Source organism: Lytechinus variegatus, chromosome 19 (assembly GCF_018143015.1).
Source record: "Lytechinus variegatus isolate NC3 chromosome 19, Lvar_3.0, whole genome shotgun sequence".
Taxonomy (NCBI): domain Eukaryota; kingdom Metazoa; phylum Echinodermata; class Echinoidea; order Temnopleuroida; family Toxopneustidae; genus Lytechinus; species Lytechinus variegatus.
The window spans coordinates 6,887,323-6,913,898 of NC_054758.1; the positions used below are offsets into that span (position 1 = coordinate 6,887,323).

Genomic DNA, 26,576 nt, shown 5'->3' on the forward strand with positions numbered 1-26,576 from the left:
AATAGGCCTATGATCATGAGGAATCCCTTCTTGTTCACAGATATTAAGGTTACATGCAGGGGCAGATGCAGCATTTTCCAGGGGGGAGCACTTCGGAGGAAAAAAATGCCAAGCAAAAATAAAATAAATTAAATAAAGGTTTTAACTAAAAATTTAGGATATTGCGTCGCCGAAAAAACTACAAGCAAAAAAAAAGAAATGAAGAAAATGTCTTCACTTTCAAAAGAGGGGCACACTAATGTTTTAACGTCATTTTTACATTTGCCTCTCAAGGGGGGGGGGCACGCCGGTGGTTACATGTTGGCTCGACAGATATCCACGAGGTAAAACTATGATTTGTTTGATAGAGAGCAACTCAAAAAAATATATTTTTATAATGTTTAATCTAGGCCAATACCATCTCAATTTCAAATCGAACAAAAATGATTCGAATTGTGCAATATCATTTTGATAAAATCACTTTCCACCAGATGTAGCCCGCACATATAACTTTCAAACCCCCATCATTATTTCATTGTGAACTATTCAGCTGGAAAATTGAAGAAGAAAAAACACGTGACAACTGTTTTATCATAAAGCCGGCATAAAGCTCATGTTCCCTCTCTCTCATTGATGAGAAAGAATACGGAGCATGTTCAAAGCGATTCACAATTATTTAAAGCCGCTGTTCAGGTATGATTCGATGAGAGAAAATCTCGATCCCAACGATCACTGAATGGCTGACATGACACGATATAAAATGGTCACCAGATTTCCCCTACTGTCCGCATTCCATGGCCCCGCTATGATATAGATTCTTTTTTTATGTATTATTTTTATTGTTTAGATATTGTATTTCTCCGACATTTTTGCCTAAATAAACTTGATTTTTTTTTCCTGTGGCAATTAACCGGGGGGCAAATTGTTTCACATATGGGGCACTCTTAATTCAACATGGGCAGTTCCATACCCCTCCCCTAGCCTGCCCCCCTCCCATAAAAGTACGAAGTAAGTGCATTCATTCTAATTGACTTCTTATTAATAATAATAACAACAGTGATAATGATGATCATATTGCAGCTGACGATGACGATGATGATCGAAAGATCTTGCATTTGTTTTTGTTTTGGGATATGACGTCATAATCCTTAAAATCAAGCGCACGTCATCTTTAGCAGCTGATAACAGATAGTCACCTGATATAATGGCAAATACTGACTTTGTGTCAGAGGTAAGTGTTTATAATATTCTTCACCGTCCAGATTTATCAACTGTAAAGCATGCCTCGTCCAAAAAGAAAGCTTATATTGGAGGTAAAGTATTAAAATGTCCTTGTTCTTTTTCAGAAAATATCTCGTACAGTCCCACACGTTTATTTTTTTGATGGAGCGGAGAGCATAGATCCATCCGTCGTCCGTCCTCGTCAGACTAAAAAAAAGTTAGGCCTATACTAAGTTAGACAGCTGGCAGCTGTCTGTTTTGAGGAGATGTCGGCGCTAATGCAGTTTCGCACCGGCCGGTTACCAGCATACCTCATCACAAATATTTGTTCCCAAATGTCATGACAAGTCTCTCAGTCACATTTCGATGTCAATATATCCACCAGTAGGGGAGTTGAGAAGTTTTGAAAAACGTGAAAATAAGCACGCACGTGCTTATATGCACGTTTTCTTTCCTGCCAGTCCTTCCAAAAACGTTATTATAAGCACGTTTGGGCCAGTTTTTAGGCTTTAGCAGCCAGGCTTTTCGAAAGCCAAAAATTTGATTGACACCATCAGAAAGAGCAGGAAAAATTACATCGTATACCACTTTATAAAAAAAATTCACCGTCTATTTTTCCTACAACAGCTGATTGAAGCAACTACAACGATCGATTCCAAATTTTACCGTTGCTACGTCACTTGTCCCTTGGGCTTCCAGCAAACGTTCTTATATGCAGGTTTCCACATCCAGGGAAGTTCTGCCTCGAGTGTCTGATTTGTTTTATTAGGATAAGGTTAGAGAGGGTGTCTATAAAATTCCCAAAGGAGACTTGCGCTTGCTCTTGGCATGCCCCTAAATCAATATGTCACTTGAATATTTTCTACTTTTGGTTTGGTCGAGGTGGCATGTGGAAATAAAATGTTCATTATTCTGTTTAGTATGTCTAGGCAGTTCGGCATAATGTTTTTTTTTTGTGTGTGTGGGATCTTAAAGTTCTTTCACCTTTCACTGTTTTATGAGAAAATCTCTATTCAGATTGTTTAAATTTTGTTCTAAGAAAATTATCAGACTGTTTAAAATTATACATTCTGTAGAATTTATTTGCATGTATTTGATGTGAACAATATTATGTATTCAGTTGTTTTCTTATCCTTAATTGTTGAATTTCGTATACTGTGGATAATATACATGTATGCTTGAAAGCAATGTCAAAATGTATATTTTCTTTATCTCCTATTAAAGGTAAAAAGCATTATATATATATATAATATATATATATAATATATATATATATATTATAATATATATATATATACATATATATATATATATATACATATATATATATATATATATACACACAAACATGTACATTCAATTCATGTTGTCAGAATTTATGTGTTTGAAGTGGGTTGAAATGCATGTGTTTTCATGTACCTATATTCCTTGTTTGATATACCTCGATGTCTGTCTTGCTACTTTATTCCCCATATTTCTGTTTCTGTCTCATCATGATCTCTCAGTACCTCCACATCTTTTCATTCATTCCCAGCCCCTCTCCATTCTTTCAGTGTGAAGTACTCAATGTAACCATAATGTGAATAAAAAAATAAAACCACACATAACTCTGAACATCAAAATCGGATTTGAAATATGAAAGTTATGACATTATAAAGTTTCGCTTAATTTTACAGAACAGTTATAAATGCACATCCTGGTCATTATGATTATGAACCGATGACGCCACCCATACACTATTTCTTTGGTATTTTATTATATGAAATAAAGAATATTTCAAATGATGCATTTTTGTCAGTATACGGAAGCTCTTTTTTTAATCGGAGGATGTTGCAGATAAAGATTCCCCACCTGTTCACGAAGGAATGAGAAATTGTAATATAGAAAGAAAGTCAGAAGTTGCCTTTACTTCCATGCTTTGGTTGATAGCTCCTGAATTTTGAAGCACCGGGAATGTGCGACTCATACATTTGCAAAATAATGTTATTTTATTTTTTAGGGTGTAAGGTGTACATGAGCATGTTGTGTGTAAACAAGGGTGTGTAAAACCATAGAGCTATCTGTAATAGCTCTATGGTAAAACGTTCAAACGGCATGTTTGTCGGAAAAAAACAGAATCTCCAATTACCTCAGTTGCACTGTGAATTGATTGTTTACAATTTGGAGTGTAGTAATAATGTATTGATGACAGAACTTGAATGTTGTAAGAGTGTGATTGGATTCCAATAAACTGTCGATCATATGCAGGTTGTTATTGTAAGACTTTTATTGAATGGGTGTGACTATTGATCTACATATGTTGAATATGTACCTGATATTTATTGTATGATTTGTACCTAATTGTAATTGAATCCATCATTATTTCAAGACCATTTTAGTATGATTTTGTATGCCTATCCCGCATGTTTACTTTGTAAATATAATTTTTTATGAATAAACACTGGAAGACAAAGTGACATGAAGTATTGTGTAAAAACAAGAGATAACAAGAAAAAGTTCACCAAAAAAATTTCAATAAAAATAAAATCATTTATTTACAAGTTAAAGGTCTAGTCCACCCCAGATAAATGTTGATTTGAGTAAATAGAGAAAAATCAAACTAGCATAACATGGAAAATTTCATCAAAATTTGATGTACATGTAAAGTGAGAAAGCTATGACATTTTTAAGTTCCGATTATTTTTCACAAAACACTGATATGGGCAGGTCCAAGCTTTTGTCCCCTCTGAAGCCAAAATTAAATCTTTGCCTAAATCTAGCATATTATTTTAAAGCTTATACTCTGAAGTTTTTTTCCCCTATATTTTTTTCTTCTGGAAACGTAAAGTTAATGGATGCCAAGGTCACGATTCCAAGAAATCATTAATTAGCGTGACGTACGGGACATCACATTTTTTGATCTGCAGATAGATAAGCAAATTATATATTTGAAAATATTTATGTTGGGACTTGTTGTGCTAAGTTCATGCAAACATTTGAGAAAAATGATTTTGAAAACTAATTAAGTTAATTATCTGGTGTCCAACAGGCAGTGTCCCGTACGTCACGATTTAGCATATGTTTTTTAGATTCTAATTAAGAAAAAGTTGAACAGTTATCTTCAAACTTTGGAGAATTCTAATTTATATTACATGTACTATACATCCAAAAATTAAAGTGAATTTACTGAATTAATTTCACGTTTAATTATCATCTACATGTAATTAAGTTTGTGACGTACGGGACAAATGTGTGACGTACGGGACACACCATGGAATTTCTATGTAATTTTAATTAGGGTTATTTTTTAATAAGGAGCAAAGATAATGTAAATTGAGATAAATAATATTATATCAGTGGTTGAATATTGGTAAAAGGCTGATAATAAAGTGACAATTTGTAATAATAACATTAATTAGTATTAATTAGTCATGTTATTAATTAAATCTTTTATAATTATAAGGTTATAAAAGTTTTTATGTTTTGTTTAATCATATACTATAATAGAATAATATATAACTCATAATAATCCATGTAAAACTTACTTACTTTGGTTTACATCCAGTTAATTGTAAATTTTGATGAAATTTCAATTTCCCCATTTGTTTAACACATACATGTATGGAATTATTTGAAAGACATCTTTCATAATATTTATAAGGATGCAAAGTGTTTGCTATGTTTTGTTTCAGTGTGTGCTATCAAAGAAATATATATAAATCATGATAATCCATGTAAAAATTAACTTACTTTGGTTGCATTAAGTTAATTATAAATTTTGATGAAATTTCACTTTCCCCATTCGTTTTACACATGGACAAATGTCCCATACGAAACATGTCCCGTACGTCACAGCGCGGTTGTTTATATTTTGAGCTATTACATAATAACACCAATGAGTTCCATCGTTTCATTCATGGCTAATGAAACCTGATAAGATACAAGATGAAAACATGATAAAGAGAGATTTCCAGCTTATTCCAATTCACAGGCTGTATGTTGTCCGCAACAGAATCATATTGGCTCGAGTCCTCTTTTTTAAAAAAAAAATCAACTTTCGTCTGGTCCCGTACGTCACAGTGCATATTAATTAAAATATTACATCGTTAATGGAATTGTAGATCACTAATTTTTTTTCATGAATAAAGAGGGCATGACTGGCCTACCAAAATTCATAAAAGATTCGCTGTTGTGCATTTATTTCTTATGTTACACAATTTTAAAGTCTCTATAAAATGTCCCGTACGTCACAAGTCAAATAGCTTGGACCTGCCCTAATACATGTACACAACTGAGTGACATGCAAATGAGATAGTCGATGGCGTCCCTCACTCACTATTTTTTTTTATTGTTTGAATATTATACAATATTTCATTTTTTACAGATTTGACAGTAAGGACCAACTTGAATGAACCATACAGTATTACATGTAAACAATGATATTTCAACATGTTCAGGGAGGAATTACATGTAATTGTTGTTTCACTTGGCAATGAGGAAAAAATTAGAATATTTCATATTTCATACAATACAAAATAAATAGTGAGTGGATGACATCATCAGTCTCCTCATTTGCATAAACACCAGGATGTGAATATAAATGTTATATGAAATTAAGCGAAAGTTTAAAATGTCACAACTTTCTTATTCTACACCCGATTTTGATGAAATTTAAGTGTTATGTTTGTTGGACTTTTTCTCTTTTCATTCAAATCAACTTTTTGTTGGAGTGGACTTGTCCTTTAAGTATCAACCCTGTGATAGTCAATATGAGAGAGTACTGAATGTGATGAAATTAATTGATGCAAATTTTGAAATAATATTTGTTTTATTAAAACAATAGAATATGCATCATTTAGATGAATCAAATATCCGTCAGCTGCTGAAAGGGCATGTCCACCCCAACAAAAACTTGATTTGAATAAAAGATAAAAATTCAACAAGCATAACGTTGAAAATTTGATCGAAATTGGATGTAAAATAAGAAAGTAATGACATTTTAAACTTTCGCTTGATTTCACAAAACAATTATATGCACATCCTGGTCAGTATGAACCGATGACATCGTCCACTCTATTTCTTTTGTATTTTATTATATGAAATATTGATTTTTTTCTCAGTTTTTCCAATAGCGAAGCTCTTTATCGAATCGCAATATGTTGCGGAAATGTGTTCCCCCACATGTTCAGAGAGGAATCAAACCTTTTTAAAAATTTAATATAGAATTGAGATATTTCATATATTAAAATACAAAAGAAATAGCGAGTGGATGACCATCAGTCCCCCCATTTGCATACCCACCAGGATGTTCCAATAATTGTTTTTGTGAAAATAAGTGAAACTTTAAAATGTCATAACTTACTTATTCTACATCCGATTTTGATGAAATTTTCAGTACTTTGCGTTTTAGAATTTTCTCTTTTTATTCAAATCAACTTCTTGTTGGGATGGACTTGCCCTTTAACATTGATACATGAATATCAAGCAAAAGGTCAAGTCATCGCAGTCACAAAAATAGTAACAATAAAAAAAATTACAGTAAACGTGTTAGTGATAACAGTGTATGAAATGAAATTATCATAAGAAAAAAAAGTCCCAACAAGCCTCGCTAAAATAGTTCCAAATAATGTTTGTGATTACCACAAAATAAAGCAACAGTAAAATCTCTCTCAACAAAGTTGAACTAAATAATGGGGGGAAAGGAATGTCAGAAAACCTGCTGTTAATTTTTCTGTACTCATCCATAGTTCTACAACTGCTTTGCAGGCTTGTTCTGAACTAATCCCTCACCCCAAACGCATTACCCTATCCGACAATGAAAAGCTCGCGGGGCTGCAAAGATATGAATGTACTTGTTAAAAATCAGATTTCCTGCTAAGCCTTAATCTATTTTACTTTTCTTTAATCAATCGATTGGAATTGCCCATCATACTTTCCATATATATACATGTAGGGCCTAATTACTTTGGGATATAATTAGGCCTAAGGGGGAGGGGCTAATGTAGAAAAAAATTAAGATACTTCGTATTTCTTGTAATAAAATACAAAAGAAGTAGCAAGTGGTGACTGGGTGACCTTATCAGTACCCTCATTTGCATACTGACCAGGATGTGCATATTCATGGAACTGGATGTGCATATAACAGGATGTGCATATAACTGTTCAAAACTTTGAATTATCACAACTTTCCTTTTGTGGCATTCGATTTTGATGAAACTTTTAATAAGAAAAGTGCTTGATTGATTTCTCTCTTTTCATTGGGGTGGACTTGCCCTTATAAGTTATAGGCTCCACACACCTATGACACCTCATGTGTCTGTCTATTCCAGTTGAGTATCCTTATTCCTTCATCAACAATTACTCTTATCATTGACAATGATTTAACTATGTAATATCTTTACTCTTATTTCATTTTCCATGAATGCTCGACTCCTGTACGCTTTCAATCACTCTTTTAATACCAGATTCCGGTCATTATGTGTGTCGCTAATCATTCAAAGAAAATGGCATTTTCAGTTACTGTTATCATGTTGAACTTAGATTGACTACTTCGAACTGAATCTATCCAATTTCGGAACAGTGATGCCCTTCTCTCTAGCTTCACAAACATAGTTGGATAGTTTGACAACGTTTTGTCATTTATAAATGACTTTGTGTTTGATTAGAATATTTCCTCAGGGTGTTTCATTTCATTTCTTTTTTCACATGTAATACTTTGAAATGTTGTAGGCCTTCATTTTGTCATGTTTGACTTACTTCATCTATTGGCCTATATTTTAGCTTGACTTTATTCAGTTATGGTTGAAGACTTGCAATGAAAGATGGACAAATCTATCTGAATAAACAACTTGAAGGAGATAATAATCAACAAAATGAAACTATTCACTGTTACTCAATGTTATTAGTGTTCTTGTTGCCGTTGGACAAGTCATATGATAATCAATGTTGGACCTACTGTTTACCTACATGAAGATGGCTTTATGAGCCTGCAGTGGAGTATATTACAGTGATACATTTTTGTCCTTCATTCCAAAGAAATAAGTGAAATGATTCATCTGTTGACATGTATTTTTTTAATAATATCTTTATAGAAATTGTTGCTTTGATACTGACAAATAAAGAGTACATTCAAGCTTTCATTTCATTTCATATAATTGCGATTTGATGATCCCTTTATGTGAGATAATTCTGCTCTACCTTTTATAATAATCAGATCAAGGCTCGGCACTAACTTTTTTTTATCGGTGGCCCGTTCGAGCCACCAAATCATTTTTTTTTTTGGTGGCCCGAAAAAGAGAAATATTTTCTATTTAAAAAAAACCCTGTAAGTTATTCAAAGAAAGCTGCCAAAATCACGGATTAATTAAGAATCAATCGGAACATGTTTTAAAATTATTCTGATGCGTTAGAGAGAACTGCGCCCTTTGAAGAAATATAATAAACTCATCAGAAATAATTCATTTTTATTCTGATAAATTATTAATCATCTTTCCATCATGTTAATGAATTCTGTCTCATCTTCTTGCCATTTTTGCACCGTTCTCAAACTTGCGTGATTTTTATTTCTTCAGCGATTGCAGCAGTTTATTCCGCAAGGTATATGAAATCAATTTTATGTCTCTGACAAATACGAATAATTTCAAGACATGCTCTGATGACCAATAATGAACAAGTCTTATTGCAAAATGAGTACCATGCTTACTTTGAGGAATGGTCACAAAAATGGCGGATCCAGCATTTACCTGCGGGGGGGGGGGTAAACTAAACGATATCGTTGATAGTGATAACAAGACATATTTTTTAAAAACTTCAGTCACCTCCTATCCCCCCCCCCCCTCTTGAAGCCTGCGCCTGGGGGGGGGGGGAATTCAACACATTTGGGGACATTTTCCTATTGTCTGCTGAAGTGAACTGCAAGCCTATACACCACCGTGCCACCCCATAACCCCCTTCCCTGGATAACAAATACTGTACATAATTCCCTTTTCTACAAGACAGCAATTTAACGTCACTCTTCTGTTCGAAAGAATTGCCTCTGCAGTGACCTTCTTTTTTGGGGGTGGGGGGTGCATACCACAATTTTGATTGACTTCATTTGGGCGAGTTGAAAAATATATAAAGGAAGGGCAAAGGTACTTGCGACTCAGTAAATACATACTGTACAACACACATTGTGATAGACTATTGAACACACAGCAATTACATGTACATGTATCCATATTCTTGAGCAGTAAATGTATATTTCTACAGCCACCTGCCACCAAGAGTAGAAAATATTCATGTGACATATTAATGGTGCACGCCAGGAGCAAGTCTCCTCTGGGAATTTTATAGACACCCTCTCTAAAAATGTCCACTAATCCTTATCCTAATACATGTAATAAAACAAATCAGACACTCGAGGCAGAACTTCCCTGGATGTGGAAACCTGCATATAAGAACGTTTGCTGGAAGCCCAAGGGACAAGTGACGTAGCGACGGTAAAATTTGGAATCGATCGTTGTAGTTGCTTCAATCAGCTGTTGTAGGAAAAATAGACGGTGATTTTTTTTTATAAAGTGGTATATGATGTAATTTTTCCTGCTCTTTCTGATGGTGTCACTCAAAATTTTGGCTTTTGAAAGGCCTGGCTGCTAAAGCCAAAAAACTGGTCAAAACGTGCTTATAATAACGTTTTTGGAAGGACTGGCAGGAACGAAAACGTGCATATAAGCACGTGCGTGCTTATTTTCACGTTTTTCAAAACTTCTCAACTCCCCTACTGTCCACCATTTTTCAAAATATCGTGATCGGGAATGGCTGTATTTCGGCTTTCGATCTCAACGTCGTTGATCGACACGGCGTAGACATCGCTTCGCGGATCGCTTGGATTCACCGTGCACCGTAATGTTGATATGAACTGAAGTTAGCAACCAAATCATGCGAACATAGATTCGCATGCGGCATGCTGGCAGTTTGTTCGCCACATTTTCGCAGATTAGGTTGCTAACTTCAGTTCATATCAACATTACGGTGAATGCACGGTGAATCCAAGCGATCCGCGAAGCGATGTCTACGCCGTGTTGATCAACGACGTTGAGATCGAAGCCGAAATACAGCCATTCCCGATCACAATATTTTGAAAAGTGGTGGATATATTGACATCAAAATGTGACTGAGTGAGAGACTTGTCATGACATTTGGGAACAAGTATTGGTGATTAGGTGTGCTAGTAATCGACCGGTGCGAAACTGCATTAGCGCCGAGATGTCAACATTTTCATTTTTTTTATATCTCCTCGTACACAGACGGCTCGCTATGGTGCAGCCACTGGCATTATTAGGGCGTTAAAAGGGGAAGTTCGCCCTGAAGAAAACTTTGTAAGTTTGTTGGAAAAATAGCAGAAAAAATTATAAAAATATTGGTGAAGGTTTGAGGAAAATCCGTTAAAGAGTAAGAAAGTTATTACAGTTCAAAGTTTTGGATTTGTGACGTCATAAACGAGCAGCTGCCCCATGTGTTATGTAATATAAAATGCATGAATTTCAAATTTTGTATGGTTCCTGGTGACTTAATTTTGTTTTCTATTCATGATCGGGTGTGAAATGATTTGTCTATTGATATACAAAAGGTACAGTGAAAACCATTTTCAATTTTCTGAGAAAATGACATTTCATTGATTTTTTTTCCATTCACTATGTAGGAATGCTGCTCGCATATGAAGTCACAAATCAAATCATTGAAATTCTAATAACTTTTTAATTATTTGATGAATTTTTCTCAAACCTTCAGCAATATTTTCATTATTTTTTCTGCTATTTTTACAATAAACTTTTTGTCAGGGTGAACTTTCCCTTTAATATTAACATGCCCCCCCCCCCCCGACGGAGCTCATTTATTTTTGTCTTAGTCTTATTTCATGAAAATATATAAAAATAACTGAACCAAAAGAAAGATTATTATTTCATTTTGGCCTGAAAGTGAAACACACCAAAACAGGAAAAAAAATAAACTTAAAAGGGGGAAGAGCAGTGACTTCGGCTGTCATGCAACTCCCACTTCCCTGGTTGATCCTGCCTCAAGACAAGTGATGTTCGTGCAGGCTCCACTCCACTTAAGTACCGCTACACTACGCTCCTCCTACCCGAACATCAAGACAGTGAACTCATTCGAATATACACCCTGGGTGGCAAAGGTTGGGAAAAGAAATGTACATTTATTGTAAAAAATATTTTTTAAAAGACAACAATAAATAAAAGCTTAATTTCTTACTCTTGGCCCTTATTTCATTCCGTGTCCATCCTCCGGTCATCCTCAAAATTGGTGATTTTGGCCAGTATGTAATTCCTCACACGGCCGATTTCAAAACATCGCATGCGAGGTCGCAGCCTCAAAGAGCATGAATATTTATATTATATTGGATGGCTCAAAAATAGAATACCAGAAATATTCCAATAGTTTGGAAATATATTCCACGATGGTTGGCTTAGATGCCCTGTAACAAATTTATTTCCTTTTGGTAAAGCCAAATTTCTCTTTCTTTAATTGTAGGTTGTTTTCCAGCAGAGTGGTGTGTTTATCCACACTACACACGGCGAAGCAGAAGACGATGTGTTGCTAGAAGGAAGAGTGCAACTGGTGAAAAAGGTGAACAAAATACAAAATATATCCCAATGAAGATGTGATTACTCTTCACTATAGGCTACAGCGAAAAGTATGGCCATTAAGGCTCGATCACATCCTTCCACTCAAGCCTTGTGGTTGAGTTGTGGGCAATCAAATCAAGAATCAAGAAAAGGTTTTGAGCATGTTCAAACATTTTCTGCACACAAATCAGACTTGCGTGCGCTTCTGCGGGTAACTGCGTGTGAGATACTGTCAATGCGGGCAACCTGCGGGAAGCGAAAATAGTCACCAGCAAGTCACAAGGCTTGCATGGAAGGATTAACAGGGCCTCTAGCTATAATTGCCTTGAATAAAGAAGTGAATTACGTAAAAAGTTTGAAACAACCCTTTTCAATTACATTTGCTCAGAAAGAGCAAATGAAACAAGAGGCCTATTCAGGTCGAATAAATATTTGAATTTTTAAAAACTTTTAAATCTTTCTTCTGAGCTTTTGAAGAAAAGATGTGATTTATGAAATATGATAGTTTTGTTGGTAATGAATGTCCATGTTGATTTTCATTGCCATTGAGTGTTTGACGCCTGAGATTGTTGGAATGTTAGAATCTGTCAAGAACTTGCTCCGTGCATGCTTGTACCAAGTATTTAACAAGTGTCCAGTTCCAATGTATTCTAATCTATGCCAGGATGGCACCCATATGCTCTTACAGAAGCGAGGGGAGTATGTGGAATGGGTTCCGATCCATGAGGGTGGATTTAGTCTCCCGCAGCAGGACCAGGACTGGACCATGATCAATACTGTCACCTACCAGAGGGACAATCAAGCATCAGGTTAGTCTAAGGGGAGCATTTCATGAAAAGACTTGTCGGACATTAATCTGAAAAGTCCCATTTTATCTGACAGTTGCCATAGTAAGAGTGATCCTCAACCTATCAAAATCAAGTGAAGTTATCAGATCTGACAACTTGTCGGACAAAAATGTTGATGGAGCACTCCCCACGGGCCATAACACAAAGGTTGGTGATTAATCATACGCTTGATTTTCATGATTGGTTGTGTATTGTAGTCAATGGAATCAGCAGTTATAGACAAGTGTTTCTATGGTCATTGCTAAGCTTTGTGTTACGGGCCCCCAGGTCCAAATAGAATAAAGCTTAGCTATTTATTGTGGTGTTGGTTTTCTCCAATTGATTAAATCAATTATTGTGTGATCAATAACGATCAGTCCAAGCTATGTGTTACGGGGTCCAGGGGAGGAGGGGGTGGGGGATGGGGTGTTTCGAAAATGATTTTAGTCTGACTCAATATCACATTTAGATTTCCAGTTGGGTATGGTGAAAATGTACATGATACAACACAGCACCTTATTGGATAGGTCATGCTTGGATGTTTCGCAGTATCAATGAGATTGTTAGACTGTCATCATGTTTGAATTTCCCAGATGGTCATCTAATGTTATGGTATCATATAACTATGCTGTTCGGTAAAATGGAGACTGGCTCATTAACTCTTTATCTGTCATGGACAATAAACTATATCTGATAATTTTCCATAAATGCCTGTTCGCATATTTTGGGGCTAAATTAGACTCCAATAATTTTTTTTGCACAGTTTAGGCAACAAAGTACCGGTTGTATGGAAAAGGGTCTACAAAGTAAAGTTTTTCTGTATTCGCTTTGATTTGTATGAAAGTGATATATGAAATCATGATAATGTAAAGAAATAATACTTAAGCTGTACTTATCTTTCCATTGTGCAGAGGACAACGTTGTTGTAAACCCGCCCACTACCGGTGCCTCCGCCCCAAGAAAGGAACAAGTACGCCATGAGTTTTTCTCTCTCGGACGTGAAGACCATCCGTCGCTCCAAGCAGAATCTTGGCTGGTCTTATCTCGTTTTTATCCTCAAGGACAATGTTGCAATGCCACCGCTTCACTTCCATGATGGCGGCAGCTCGGCCTTTGTCCATGTCATTGAAAAATATGTCATGCTCACAAAGTAAGTCTTATGTTGTGGTGTTTGAAGATAGATATTGGTTTTAAAGTTAGGGTGTTCCTGGGATTATTTGTTTTCATATTAACGCAATATTAATTTGTCATAAGTTGACAAAGCCCAATGGGCGGAATTATGTTAGAAATAATAATTCGCAGAGTATTGTAATTCTCTGTTTAAACATTCTGGGAAATCTCAGGGCAGGTTATTTGACTAAAAAGAACAGATACAAAAATAAAGATGGTTTAATGGATGGTAAGATGGATAGATAAAGAAGGAAGGGTAGAAAGAAAGAAAGAAAGAAAAAAAAATGGAAAAGATGGATGGATGGATGGATAGATAGATAGATATAGATAGATAGAGTAGATAGATAGATTGTTAACAGATTTTCAGAGATAACAATTAAAAAGTATGTAACTTGCTGTTTTTGATCAAGTATATGATGTGGCACATGAACCTGTTAGTACTGATTCCTATTGATATTTTTCAAGTTTAAACAATTTTATTTCAATTTTCCTTCCCTTCCCTCAATTTTTCTATACATTCTTAACCCTCAATTTTTTTCTCAGTTTATAACCATTTCAATGGTTGTTGGTGTGGGGATTTTTAGTAGTCACTTCACTTAACCATCTTGATGATGGTGAACACCATATTATGTATAGCACCATTTATTTTAATAAAAAATCAAAGGTGCCGGCTCCCTAACATGTCACACATTTTTCAAAAATTGGCTGGAAAAGATGGGTCTTTGCTTCAGATTTGAAGGTCTCAATATTGTTACAATCATGAGGTTGGATTGGTAGATAATTCTTGCCAATCTATACCAACAACAGTCTATTTTGTTCAGCATTAGAACTAATTTTTCCTTTTTGTAATCTGTCCAGGTCACCCAATGACTCAAGACTGTACATCGTCACTCCCAACGACACAGATGCTCTTTCCCGCTCTTTCAACGAGCTACAAATCCTTGGGGAAACATCATCACATGTAGTTTCAGTAAGATTTTAATCAAATTTGTGTTTTCCTTGGATAGAGGGCAAGACGACTTGTAAATGAAAAACCTAAAATGCAGATTTTTAACCCTATCTAGGCCGGGGTATTTTGGGAGTTCATATGGCCGGGGGGGGGCCTCCCAGGCCCCCCCTAAGATCTCGGCCGTCGACCGCGCGATCGCGCCGAAAATTGGCATGCTGGTTGCCTGGGACATAATCTCCAAGATTGTATAGTATTTTTTTTCATGCGAGTCGCTATTAAGTGAGTTTGCTAATTTATGCGTAATAAGTATGCGAAATCATACTTTTTCCTCTAACTCCCTAAATAAAGCTCCAAATGTACTAATTTTTGGTATAGAAACTCTTTGTGGTGTTCTTAGCAAGTGTACATGAAAAAAATTGCGATATCAAATCATTTTCTTATGTATTTTATTGTTTTTTGCAATTTCTTATGTATTTCTTTGTTTTTTGACCTATTGTTTTTCATTGTTTTTTCAATGAAATTTGTTGGGGACTCTTCTGAGATCATAAAAAGCATAAAATAAATACATTTAGAGCAGCAAAACTAAAAATAATCATACATTTATGAATTTTGGTTGAAAACACAATTTGCATTGACTTTGTACACGAAATCACGTTTTTGAGCAATTTTCGGTCTGACATGCACTTACATAATGTTGCGTAATTTTGGAACCACGTACCCGGAGGACGCAAAGTTGGTCTCAAAAGTTGCGCAAGACTTGAAAGTAAAAAGTCAGCGAGTGGCGCGGTCAAAAAATTTCGCGCGGCGAAAATATGGCGGGATTTATTGAGGGGGGGCCTCCGAGGCCCCCCCCCCAGCCTAGATAGGGTTAAGCCAGCCAGTACTATTGTTTTTGAGAGGGTATATTTCACTTTCTCTTTGCTATGAATGGTAGTTTGAGACATTTCCTTATTTTGGTTATTCCAAAACTTACATGTACAGCATCTAGATATAATTTAATCTACCTTGATACGTTATAATGATGTAAAATGGCATGATTAAATTCTAGAGTAGAGACATTTTATTGAATTTATTAATCTGTTGACTACTGAGTTCTGGGATTCCTTTAGGCTCTATACAGGGGCCACCTGGTTCCAGTAGGCAAGGGGTTAACTACCATTCATCATCTAAATAGTGTTGTGTAATTAGATGCCTTCTTGCAATCAATTTGAGTTCAAATTACTTATTCAGGTGGGTGTTTCATAAAGCTGTTCGTAAGTTAGGAGCGACTTTAAGAACTGCTGTTGAACATTTCTTACGATCAAAATAATTGCCAACGTCGTTTTTAACTTGCGATCAGCTTTGTGAAACGGCCCCCAGGTATGTTATCTTTGCGGCATAATTTTTTTTCACCAACTAGTTTCCTGAAAACGATGTAAATTAAAGGTAAAAAAAAATTGTAACAGAATGACTCGACTCTGAGGTTTAATCCACCATCTCTAATCCTTCTGAGACAATGTCATTCCCAAATTCCATTCAATCACAGCAATTCATGAAGGACCCCGTTTCGGCGACGATGGGAGGGTTCTCAAAGGTCACCAACTTCCTGAAGGATGCCATCCTCTTGCCCACCAACACCCATCGGCCTTCAGACGAATACGCGGACCTCATGCCTGACCTGGAAGGGCTTAGTGTCAATCTGCAGGCCGAGCAAGGATATGGTCTTGTTTCACAGTCACAGGTAAAATTTAGCCTTTTTGATTCTTCAGGACAAGGCCAAGTTTCCACTTGGCACATTTCATACAACAGCACAACTAAAAAAAAAGCACAAGTGCTATTCAAAACCAATGAGAGAGGCATTAACTCTTCATGCATTACGTTCGCATTATTGCACATCTGTAGGCGTGTTTCGTTCGCATTTTTGCACAACCACACATTTCTCGTAGACGTCCCCTGTCCCATTGTTTTTCGAACAATTGCATGCCCCAGAGCGTGCCTTGGCTTATAGATGTACCATGAATATTCATACCACTTAATTGTATCTTTACTAGTAACCCCCACTGATCTCTATACTATAGTATAGAGATCAGTGGTAACCCCCAAAAAATCAATACATCCTGATCACAGCCAGGAAGTTCATTGAAAAAGGAGAGGAGAAAATCAATAAAACCCTCCTCACAAACAATACCATGGCCAGGTTTATTGTTAGGAGTCTGTGACTCATGGCAAGAATGTGAATGAGACCCTTTAATGGAGTACAGTACCTTGACCAGGCCAAAATTTACTCTCTTTTATTTTCCACTATATAGGCCTATGGGCTATTTATATCAGATTATCATGATTTTGGTATCAATACAAAGCTTATGTAATGAACAGTCCAAGTGGATAAATAAAAATCATGCCACTAACACAAGAACCAAAGTAAAGGGGGGGGGGGCTAAATTTTGTTGGAAGTATTAGGAGAAAGCATTTAGAAAATGTAATTTCTTATACTTTTTTCCATAATTTATCCAATAAATTTATATACGATAAGAAAGCCCAGGAAACACTCTACAAGTTTGCTACACAACATTTTCTTTCAAAATGATCAGATAAAAAGTTATGGCACTCTAGATAACAGAGTGTATTATACTGCGTAGAGGGGATCACTGCTAAAATAATGCAACACACAGGGGGTTTACAGGTGAACGCATGAAGAGTTAAAGGGGAAGTTCACCCTAACAAAAAGTTTATTGTAAAAATAGCAGAAAAAATAATGAAAAATATTGCCGAAGGTTTGAGAAAAATTCGTCAAATAATTAAAAAGTTATTAGAATTTCAATTATTTGATTTGTGACGTCATATGCGAGCAGCATTCCTACATAGCGAATGGTAAAAAGTCAATGAAATGTCATTTTCTCAGAAAAATGAAAATGTCTTTTACTGTACCTTTTGTATATCAATAGACAAATAATTTCACACCCGATCATGAATAGAAAACAAAATCAAGTCATCAGGAACCATATAAAATTTGAAATTCATGCTTTTTATATTACATAACACATGGGGCAGCTGCTCGTTTATGACGTCACAAATCCAAATATTTGAACTCTAATAACTTTCTTACTCTTTAGCGGATTTTCCTCAAACCTTCACCAATATTTTTTTACTATTTTTTCTCCTATTTTTACAACAAAGTCTTCTTCAGGGTGAACTTCCCCTTTAAGGCCGGTGAACAGGCCATTCAAGGCCATAGACTTTAATTGGTGGGATTAGTGAAAGCCCATGTATAGTTTGTTGATTTATACTATTTTAGACCAATATACATGTAGTTCAAATCAATGGAATTGGCTATATAAAGTGGAAAATTGACATTCTATCTTGTATTTTATTCCTTGTAAGGAACAGAAGGAGATGTGTCATGAAAGCTGTGTTCTTACTTCTATTTCTCTTTATTCTAAATGCATACAGATCCGACTTGGAGAGAGGCCCAATGTTGACCGGTTAGATCCAATGACAGAGGCCGAGTGGCTCCAGTATCAGGATAGGGAGGGAAGGATAACAAGAGTTAATGATGTGCTGCGCAGAATATTCAGAGGGGTAAGAAGGACAAAATATAGTGCCTTAGAATTTCATATACCAGGATGATTGTTGTATGTAATATTGTTTATGATAAATATGATAATGATAAATAAATAAATTATTGTTTGAAATAGACATCAGAACTGAAATACTTCAAAAAATTGTTTTGCCCAATTGATTGTGGGCCCGACGAGGCTCTATCCCTTCAATTGTTGAACACCAAACAGGGTAGCAGCAACTCCCATCTTTTAACATCTTTTGGTCTGACGCGGCCAGGGTTTGAACCCCCGACCTCCCGGTTGTGAGACGGACGCTCTACCAACTGAGCCAACACCCCGGTGTTATAGCAAATCAAATGTCTGTAATTGAAAATAATTTTGTTACTAGATCTTTATCACAGTTGATAGACTGATAGGAACCTTACCACATGCAGTAGATATAAAAGAATTCTGATGGTGTTCTGATTATTTGTGCAATTCACTTTTTTAAATACAATTCTCAGATGCAAGTTTTTTGCAGGGCTTCATTTTTACAACATATAACAGGCACTTGCAACAATTTGGACCTTACAGCTCATAATTTCTGAAAGTCAAATCGATATGAACCATTTTTTTACAACACTTTTTTTCAGGGTCTAGCACCATCATTAAGGAAAGAGGTCTGGAAGTTCTTACTGAGATACTACCCCTGGAACTCAACAAGATCAGAAAGACAATCATTGAGAAGAAAGAAAGAGTAAGTGATTTCTTAAGGCCACCGCACACCTTACGACTGTTCACGATCCGATTTTGGAACAAATCTCATTTTGCTTATTTTCTGAAAATTTGAATGGAACATATCATTTTATTTGAAGTTAAAATTAATTGAAAGAATACTAATGTAACCATTTTTAAAGATTGCAAGCCTTTATTTTGGAGTAAAGGCCAAATTAGTTTCAAATCGTAACCAATCGTACGACTGCTATGACGTCATTACGACTAGATATTGAATTTGCTTTTATTCTAAGGATGATAGCATAGTCACAGATTCGAGCATAGGTATTCCTACAATGATTTAGAACATTACACAGTAAGATATTCCAAGTCTCAATATTAGCATCAAATTCTACTACATTTTGTTTTGAAATCGGGTCGCAGACCAATCGTTAGGTGTGCGGTCGCCTTTAGAGATAGATCTTTAAAATTGGTACATAAAATGTTTATTAGCAATTACTTACGATGTATATGTATGCCTGACCACCTACTTCTGGTACCTGCATGTATCCTGAATGATTTTTCTTTGTTTTCAAGTTCATATGAAATGGAGTAATGCTCTCAAATCACTCGAGAAGTTCATGAAGTAGAAGAAAAATAGAAGTACAAGTTGGATATTTTATTGAATGGCCCTAATTCATTTTCAAAATTCAGAGGTTTGAGGTTGACTTATTGTTCAGACATGTATCATATGTAAATAGCTTTTGTTCTTGTTCTGCTCTGACGTGCCTTGAACTTCTAATCAAGATGGAAAGTGTGCTATACAAATCTCATATATTATTATTATCTATTTATAATAGTAATTTGTCTTATTTGTTCATTTCAGTTGCTAAATAAGGGAAAAACATGTAATGTAAAGGCATTGAAATGATGCCATAGACTGACTTGACCATATTTTAGTGAAAATATGATCTAGTTGAAATTTTGTTTGAGGTTATTAGACATGAAATCGTCATATCAATCGTTGTCGCCAACAGTAGCAACAACAATAATCTTATCATCATCAGTATCTTCAGTCATCATCATCATGGTCATCATCTTCCTCAACCATTTTCATTATCATCATCTTAATCATCATCACCACTATCATTATCTTGAATAACATTATCAGAATCATCATTGTCATTGTAAGTATCTTCATCAGTCAGTCAAGAAATCAATCCATCAATCAATGATGCAAAACAGTTACAAAGAAAATTAAAAAATAATAGTTACGAAAAAATGTTATGATTATATCTTTTTGAAACAGGGATGAATATTTCTGCATGAAAGCGCAATGGAAGACCGTCACAGAGGCACAAGAGAGAAGGTTTGCTATGCTGAGAGACAGAAAGAGTATCATTGGTGAGGACAACATTTGTGTTTTATTGTTTGTCTTAGGGGTGTTTCAGAAAGCATTATGTATGAATTAGAGTCGTTCTTAAATGCCCAGTTGTATGCAGTATAAAAGACATGACCACATTGGTCAGATCATGCCAAGAGGACGTGCACTACAGCCTATTGATCAATAAGATTGCACGTTTCATATCGGTTATGCATTGGCAGTAAATATTGAATATTGAATTGTGAGATTTTAATTCATATTTTAGGATTGAATTTGAAAGTAGAATTTTGCACTTGAATTCTGTATTTTCTGTTTTGCATGTTCTGTTTCATTTTTTAGATTTGTTTTAAATTTCATTGTAGAATTTAGAGCTTGGAGGTTTTAATAAGATTTTTAAACTTGATCTACAGAAAAAGATGTCCTACGAACAGACAGAGTAAATCCATACTTTGAAGGCGAGTCGAACCCTCATCTTGACACCCTGTACTCAATCCTCATGACTTACTGTATGTACAACTTTGACCTTGGTGAGTAACAATCATCCTCAAAGTAAGAGTAATAGTATCATGCATCAATTATTAAACACTTTATACAACATTTCCAAGTGCTACATATTACTACCCGGCTTTAGCATGGCAACCCTGATTGGACAATTGAACATTAAAACAGTTCCTTCATACGGGGTAACCACTTACTACACGTGGGTGGAGAGTTGCAAATGTAGATAAACACCTTGCCAAAGGACGCAAGTGCTGTGGTGGGATTTGAACCCCTGACCTTGTGGTTGAAATTCCAGAGACTTACAAATGTGTAAGTAGATATATGAAGGACTATTTGGTTCATTTGAAAAGTAATGCATTTTCTCCATTTTTTTTTGTACAATACATACTGTATTTCTAAAACCTTACTATTTGAGAACTTTTTAGTATTTAAAATATAGTCATGATTAATGCTAGTTGTATACATTGCTACTTGCTCTTTCCCCTCGTTTTCTCCAATAAGGATTTTTGTCTCCATATGTTATGTGCCATGTGAAGTGTGCCATGCCATGGGCAGTGCAATTATCATTACAGCCCAGCCTTTTTGAGTCATTGACCATGTAAATAAAATGGTTATTTTCTTGGTCAGGTTATGTTCAGGGGATGAGTGACCTTCTGTCGCCGATGCTGATTGTCATGGACGATGAAGTAGAAGCCTTTTGGTGCTTATGCGGTCTCATGGATGACCTTCAGTTGGTGAGTTTGAGAAATTCTTGATAAATTAGATTTTGTTCTCTTTTGTTAGTGACAGAATTGTTTTTCTGAAGACATTTGGTTGAGTGTTTGTTTTGCTCTTTGACATTTGTGTAAACAAGATTACTATTGACGCAGCCATTATTCAGCCCCCTCCCCTACCCTGACACAATTTTTGTTAACCAAAATTCAAGTTGATGCTCGTGATGATGATGGAGATGATGATGATGATGATGACAATGATGATGATGACGATGATGATGGTGATGATGACTGTAATGATGATGATGACGATGACAATGATGATGATGATGGCGATGATTGTAATTATGATGATGATGATGATAACGACGATGATGATGATAATGACAATGATGATGATGATGATGATTAGAATGATGATGATGATGATAATTGATGATGGTGATGACAATGACACTGACGACCATTCTATTCTATCCTGCAGTGCATGAACTTTGACATGGAGCAAGAAGGAATGAAACGACAACTCATCCAGCTCAACTCTCTTCTACAGGTCATTGAACCCAAATTCTACAGCTACCTACGTAAGTCCACTCTTCTAACATTTATACAAATATTGGTTTACATCAACATAGTCTGTTAGCAGATGATGCAATTCTTATTTCGTCTCCGAGAGGGAGGGGATCACTTAGTATGAATGTATGATACATGTGTGCCGCAGTCGAGACCCCCATTTTCAGCCTAAATTTCCGTTCCAGAGCATCACCAATTTACAAAGCCATAGAAATTCCTATTTTTCTCACATTCCGGTGACCCTCCAATTTGTGGTTTCCAGGGACAGTGCTCGCTCATATTCAGTGCGGCAAAGTGGCAATTTGCCACTGACTGCATTCAACGACAGCGAAAACTCTGCAGAGCGATCAGGAAGCCGCTGGTTGCTTCATCGCGTAGACATGTCGTGACCAATTTCATGCATATTCATGCAACGCTCTGAAACATAGAATTTATGCCATTTCAGGGCATGCATTCGCCCCCCCCCTTCCCCCCGGGCTTGGTCTACACGTAACACCATCGTGGATAAACACACTTCGTCTCATTATCCCTTGGTCTAAGCATACTCGCCTGGTAGAATACTGGTAGAATCTAAATTACAGTACTAAATCACCAATGTTTAAAACTTGGCTCTAAGGATTTTCTTCTCCTTTTTTTGTTACAGAATCCAAGGAATCAAGCAACCTGTATTTCTGTTTCCGTTGGTTACTCATCCACTTCAAGAGAGAGTTCACCATCGAGAATATCATGAAGCTATGGGAGGTATGTTGTAGCTTTTGGAAGGATTGATGATGATGATGGTGATGATGGAGATGATGATGGTGATGATGATGATTGATGTTGGTGGTGATGGTAATGATGATGACGACAATGATGATCTCATGATGATGATGATGATGATAATGATGATGGTGATGATTGATGTTGGTGGTGATGGTGATGATGATGATGATGACAATGATGATCTCATGATGATGATGATGATGATGATGATAATGATGGTGATGATTGATGTTGGTGGTGATGGTGATGATGATGACGACAGTGATGATGATGACGAAAAAAATGATTATGAAAATGATGGTGGTGATAGTGAAGATAATGATGATATGTGATAATGATTTTGGTTGTGGTTATAATGCTGCAGCATCTGATGATGATGATAATGATGATAATTCAGCGGTCATGGTTTTGAAGGGAATTACAACGATCTACGCAATGTCTCCTGTTTTAGGTGATATGGACCCAGCTACCGTGTAAGAACTTTCATCTCTTGCTTTGTGTCGCTATCCTCAATGGTGAGAAGGACATCATGGAGAGAGAAGATTATGACTTCAATGACATTCTCAAGGTCAGCACTTTTATCTTAGACAGTTTATGTACTTCAGTAGGAAATCCCATTAACTAACCAACCTTTTAGTACCCTGCATAGCAGAGCGAGGCTATAGGTGCCACTTTTCCGACGACATTGGCGACATCGTCAACATCAAATCTTTACAAGAGGTTAAGTTTTTGAAATGTGATCATAAAAGTTCTTGAAACTTTGACACAATGGTTATCAAGTATTACTGAACATCCTGCCAGAGTTTAAGGTCACATGATGAAGGTCAAAGGTCATTTAGGGTCAATGAAGTTAGACCATGTTGGGGGAATCAACATCTTACTGAAGGTTAAGTTTTTGAAATGTCACCATAACTTACAAAGTATATGAACCTAGTCTATAAAACTTGGGCGTAAGGGTTAGCAAGTATTACTTAACATCCTTCCTTAGTTTCAGGTCACATTACCAAGGTCAAAGGCACTGCACTTGTTATATCTCATCATACACTTTTCAAGCCACATTGATTTTAGAGCGTTACACGTTTGCATTTTTGCATATGAAGGAGAGACAATTCATTTCAGGAAGGGTGAGCATTTAGGGGATATGAGGCATGCACTGTTCTTCATGGACTTGCCTTTATATGTTTGTGACAATAACATACTTGTAAACAAATTCTGATGATGTTTAATAGAAAACATTCGCTTTAGGGCAAATTAATTGACGACTAAATAATTTGTTTTATAGTTTGGCTTGTGATATAGTCGAGTGCCTGATAACATAGCTTGAAACAATGTATTCTTAACCATTCATTGTTTTCTTCTTTTACCTATCACAGCACATCAATGAACTTGCTCTGTGGATCAGTGTTGATGACATATTAAAGAAAGCCGAGGGCATCTTCCTGCAGCTCTCCAACCACAATGAACTACCTTCAACGATACGAGAAATCATAGGTCTTGCCGACAGGAATCGCGGCGGTGGAGACGAAGCCAGGTCCGACTGTTCCGACAGTAGCATCGAGGTATTAGGGGATGGTGACCCCAGCCCACAATAAAAAAAGGATAAATGCCAAAGTGAATGAATGGGACTGTGTGTAATGAATCGGTGTAAAGTCTTTATTTTTCCCTTGTAAAGGGTCATAATGATTGTGATTGTATGGCTTTTTTGTAATTATGAATTATCTTTTTCTTTAATTAAAATAGCTAAGATTAGAGTTTACTCTACATTAAAGGCAGACTTTAGTTACTTAGTCCACGATTCAACATAAAAAGAACTGATGCAGATTTCCTACCAGTTGGCGATAAGGGTACCATCATGCCATAACATTCTTCTGTAGGCATTGTCTTTGTGTATCTTGTTGCTATGCTAGGCAACCCAAATGTGCTACCCTTATGTGCTCTTAGAGGCACGATGTACAGCAAACCTCAATTATCTGTCTCAATTTTCTGCTTCTCTCAGAACCTACTAGAGTTAAAGGTTACTTTCCAAAGTTAAGATGGACATTTTTAAAAATTATTCTGGGCCTACTTCTGAGGTCGCCATAATTTTTTTCCTGTAGTATAATCATCTACATTGGACCCATTGGGAATTTTAGAGGCTCTCTGGGGCATTTGGGGTGAGTAAGCCCCTAGCCCACATGTATTTTTTCTGTTTGCTATAGACAATCATGCAACCCTTGAAGAAGGTTATTCCTGGGCCCCGTCTTACAAAGAGTTACAATTGATCCAATCAATCTCAACTGTATAGTCCATCCAAACCATATTTTTTTTCTCTGGGAAATTCACACGATCTCCTTAGTAAACAAAGATAATCACACTGAATCAGCAAGAGAATGACAAATATATGAAAATACAGTATATCATATGTAGAAAATATTTTGAACAAATTTGCATTTAAGATGTTGCTGGCCAGCCATAGATGTGATTGATCTGGTGTCCGTTGCAGAAAGAGTTGCGTTTAAACGCAAGTCAAAAAATCAATCGCAAGTCAAAAAATCAATCGCAAGTCCCAAATGCGCGCTGTTGATTGGTTGAAAATCAAGATGCGCATCATTATTTAGAGTTGCAATTGATTGCAACTCTTTCTGCAACGGGCCCCAGAACGATCACAGTTCTTTATGAGACCCCCGAGGCCCTGATAACATTGTAAATATTGAGTATCTATCATCAAGTTCTAGATTATTTATTATCTTATTTCCTCAAATGCTCCCTTTTTTCTTGGTGGCAGAACAATTCAAAACCAAACATCAGGATTTCAAGTATCTTGAAATCATAGAGCAATGAGCAAATTATGTTCAATCTTTCCTGTCACATAGGAAGTAGAAATAATAGTGTGTGTGTTCAAGGAGATAGAGTGATACAGACATAGCAACCATTCCCTTTTGAGAGTATTTTTTCTTCTTTTTTTGCTATAAATGTAGGATTTTTTACTTTTTGTCTAATTTCCAATCATGGAATATGTATAATACACAGCGCGCGACACTAGCACTGGTCCAACGGTCCCAGACCGGTAAAATCACTGTCGGGCCAGTAACTTGTTGCGTGAAAAGTACAAGTAAATTCTTGCCTACGAGCACTTGTTTAAAATGGTGAATTATCAAGTTTTCAAGAATAGTCATTGCACATGACTTTTTCACCGATCTCACTACAACAGACTAGTAATTGTTACGTTGAGACTAATTTTTAAAAAATGCTCTTTTTTGTCAAAAAATACTTTCTTTCCTTCTAAGAATACTTTTTTTTGTAGAAGATTAGCAGGTCTGGTGGGTGTTTCATAAAGCTGTTTGTAAGTTAAGAACGACTGGTGATCCTTTCTTGTGGTAAATGATATACTCCTTGGCGATGGTTAAGGGAGTAAGAAAAGATCACCAGTCGTTCTTAAAGTTGCTCATAAATTACGTACAGCTTTATGAAACGTTACGGCCCCCTAGACTGATATCTCCTTGGTAGGATGTAAATATACACTGTATACTTGCTGAAATAATAATGATGCAACACATACATGTTATGATGTATAATGGTTTTGTGCTATAGGGGATATAATTATTGACTACATGTGTCATGCTGTGGCAATAATGTACTTTGGTTAAGCATTGATCTTTCCTTACCACATTCAACCTAGATT

The 26,576-nt window shown here is 36.0% G+C and overlaps 1 protein-coding gene across 1 annotated transcript; it reads left to right on the forward strand.

Moving 5' to 3' along the window:
* Nucleotides 1-1,123: 1,123 nt before the first annotated feature.
* Nucleotides 1,124-25,459, forward strand: LOC121405788 (TBC1 domain family member 15-like). Its single transcript, XM_041596740.1, is given in 16 exon segments — nucleotides 1,124-1,210; nucleotides 11,710-11,805; nucleotides 12,469-12,613; nucleotides 13,543-13,592; nucleotides 13,594-13,781; nucleotides 14,660-14,771; nucleotides 16,276-16,470; nucleotides 18,180-18,308; nucleotides 18,922-19,025; nucleotides 20,292-20,386; nucleotides 20,777-20,893; nucleotides 21,495-21,601; nucleotides 22,065-22,164; nucleotides 22,797-22,894; nucleotides 23,367-23,483; nucleotides 24,289-25,459. Coding segments are annotated over 16 exon segments (1,899 nt in total). The 5' UTR covers nucleotides 1,124-1,183; the 3' UTR covers nucleotides 24,508-25,459.
* The last annotated feature ends 1,117 nt before the right edge of the window (nucleotides 25,460-26,576 follow it).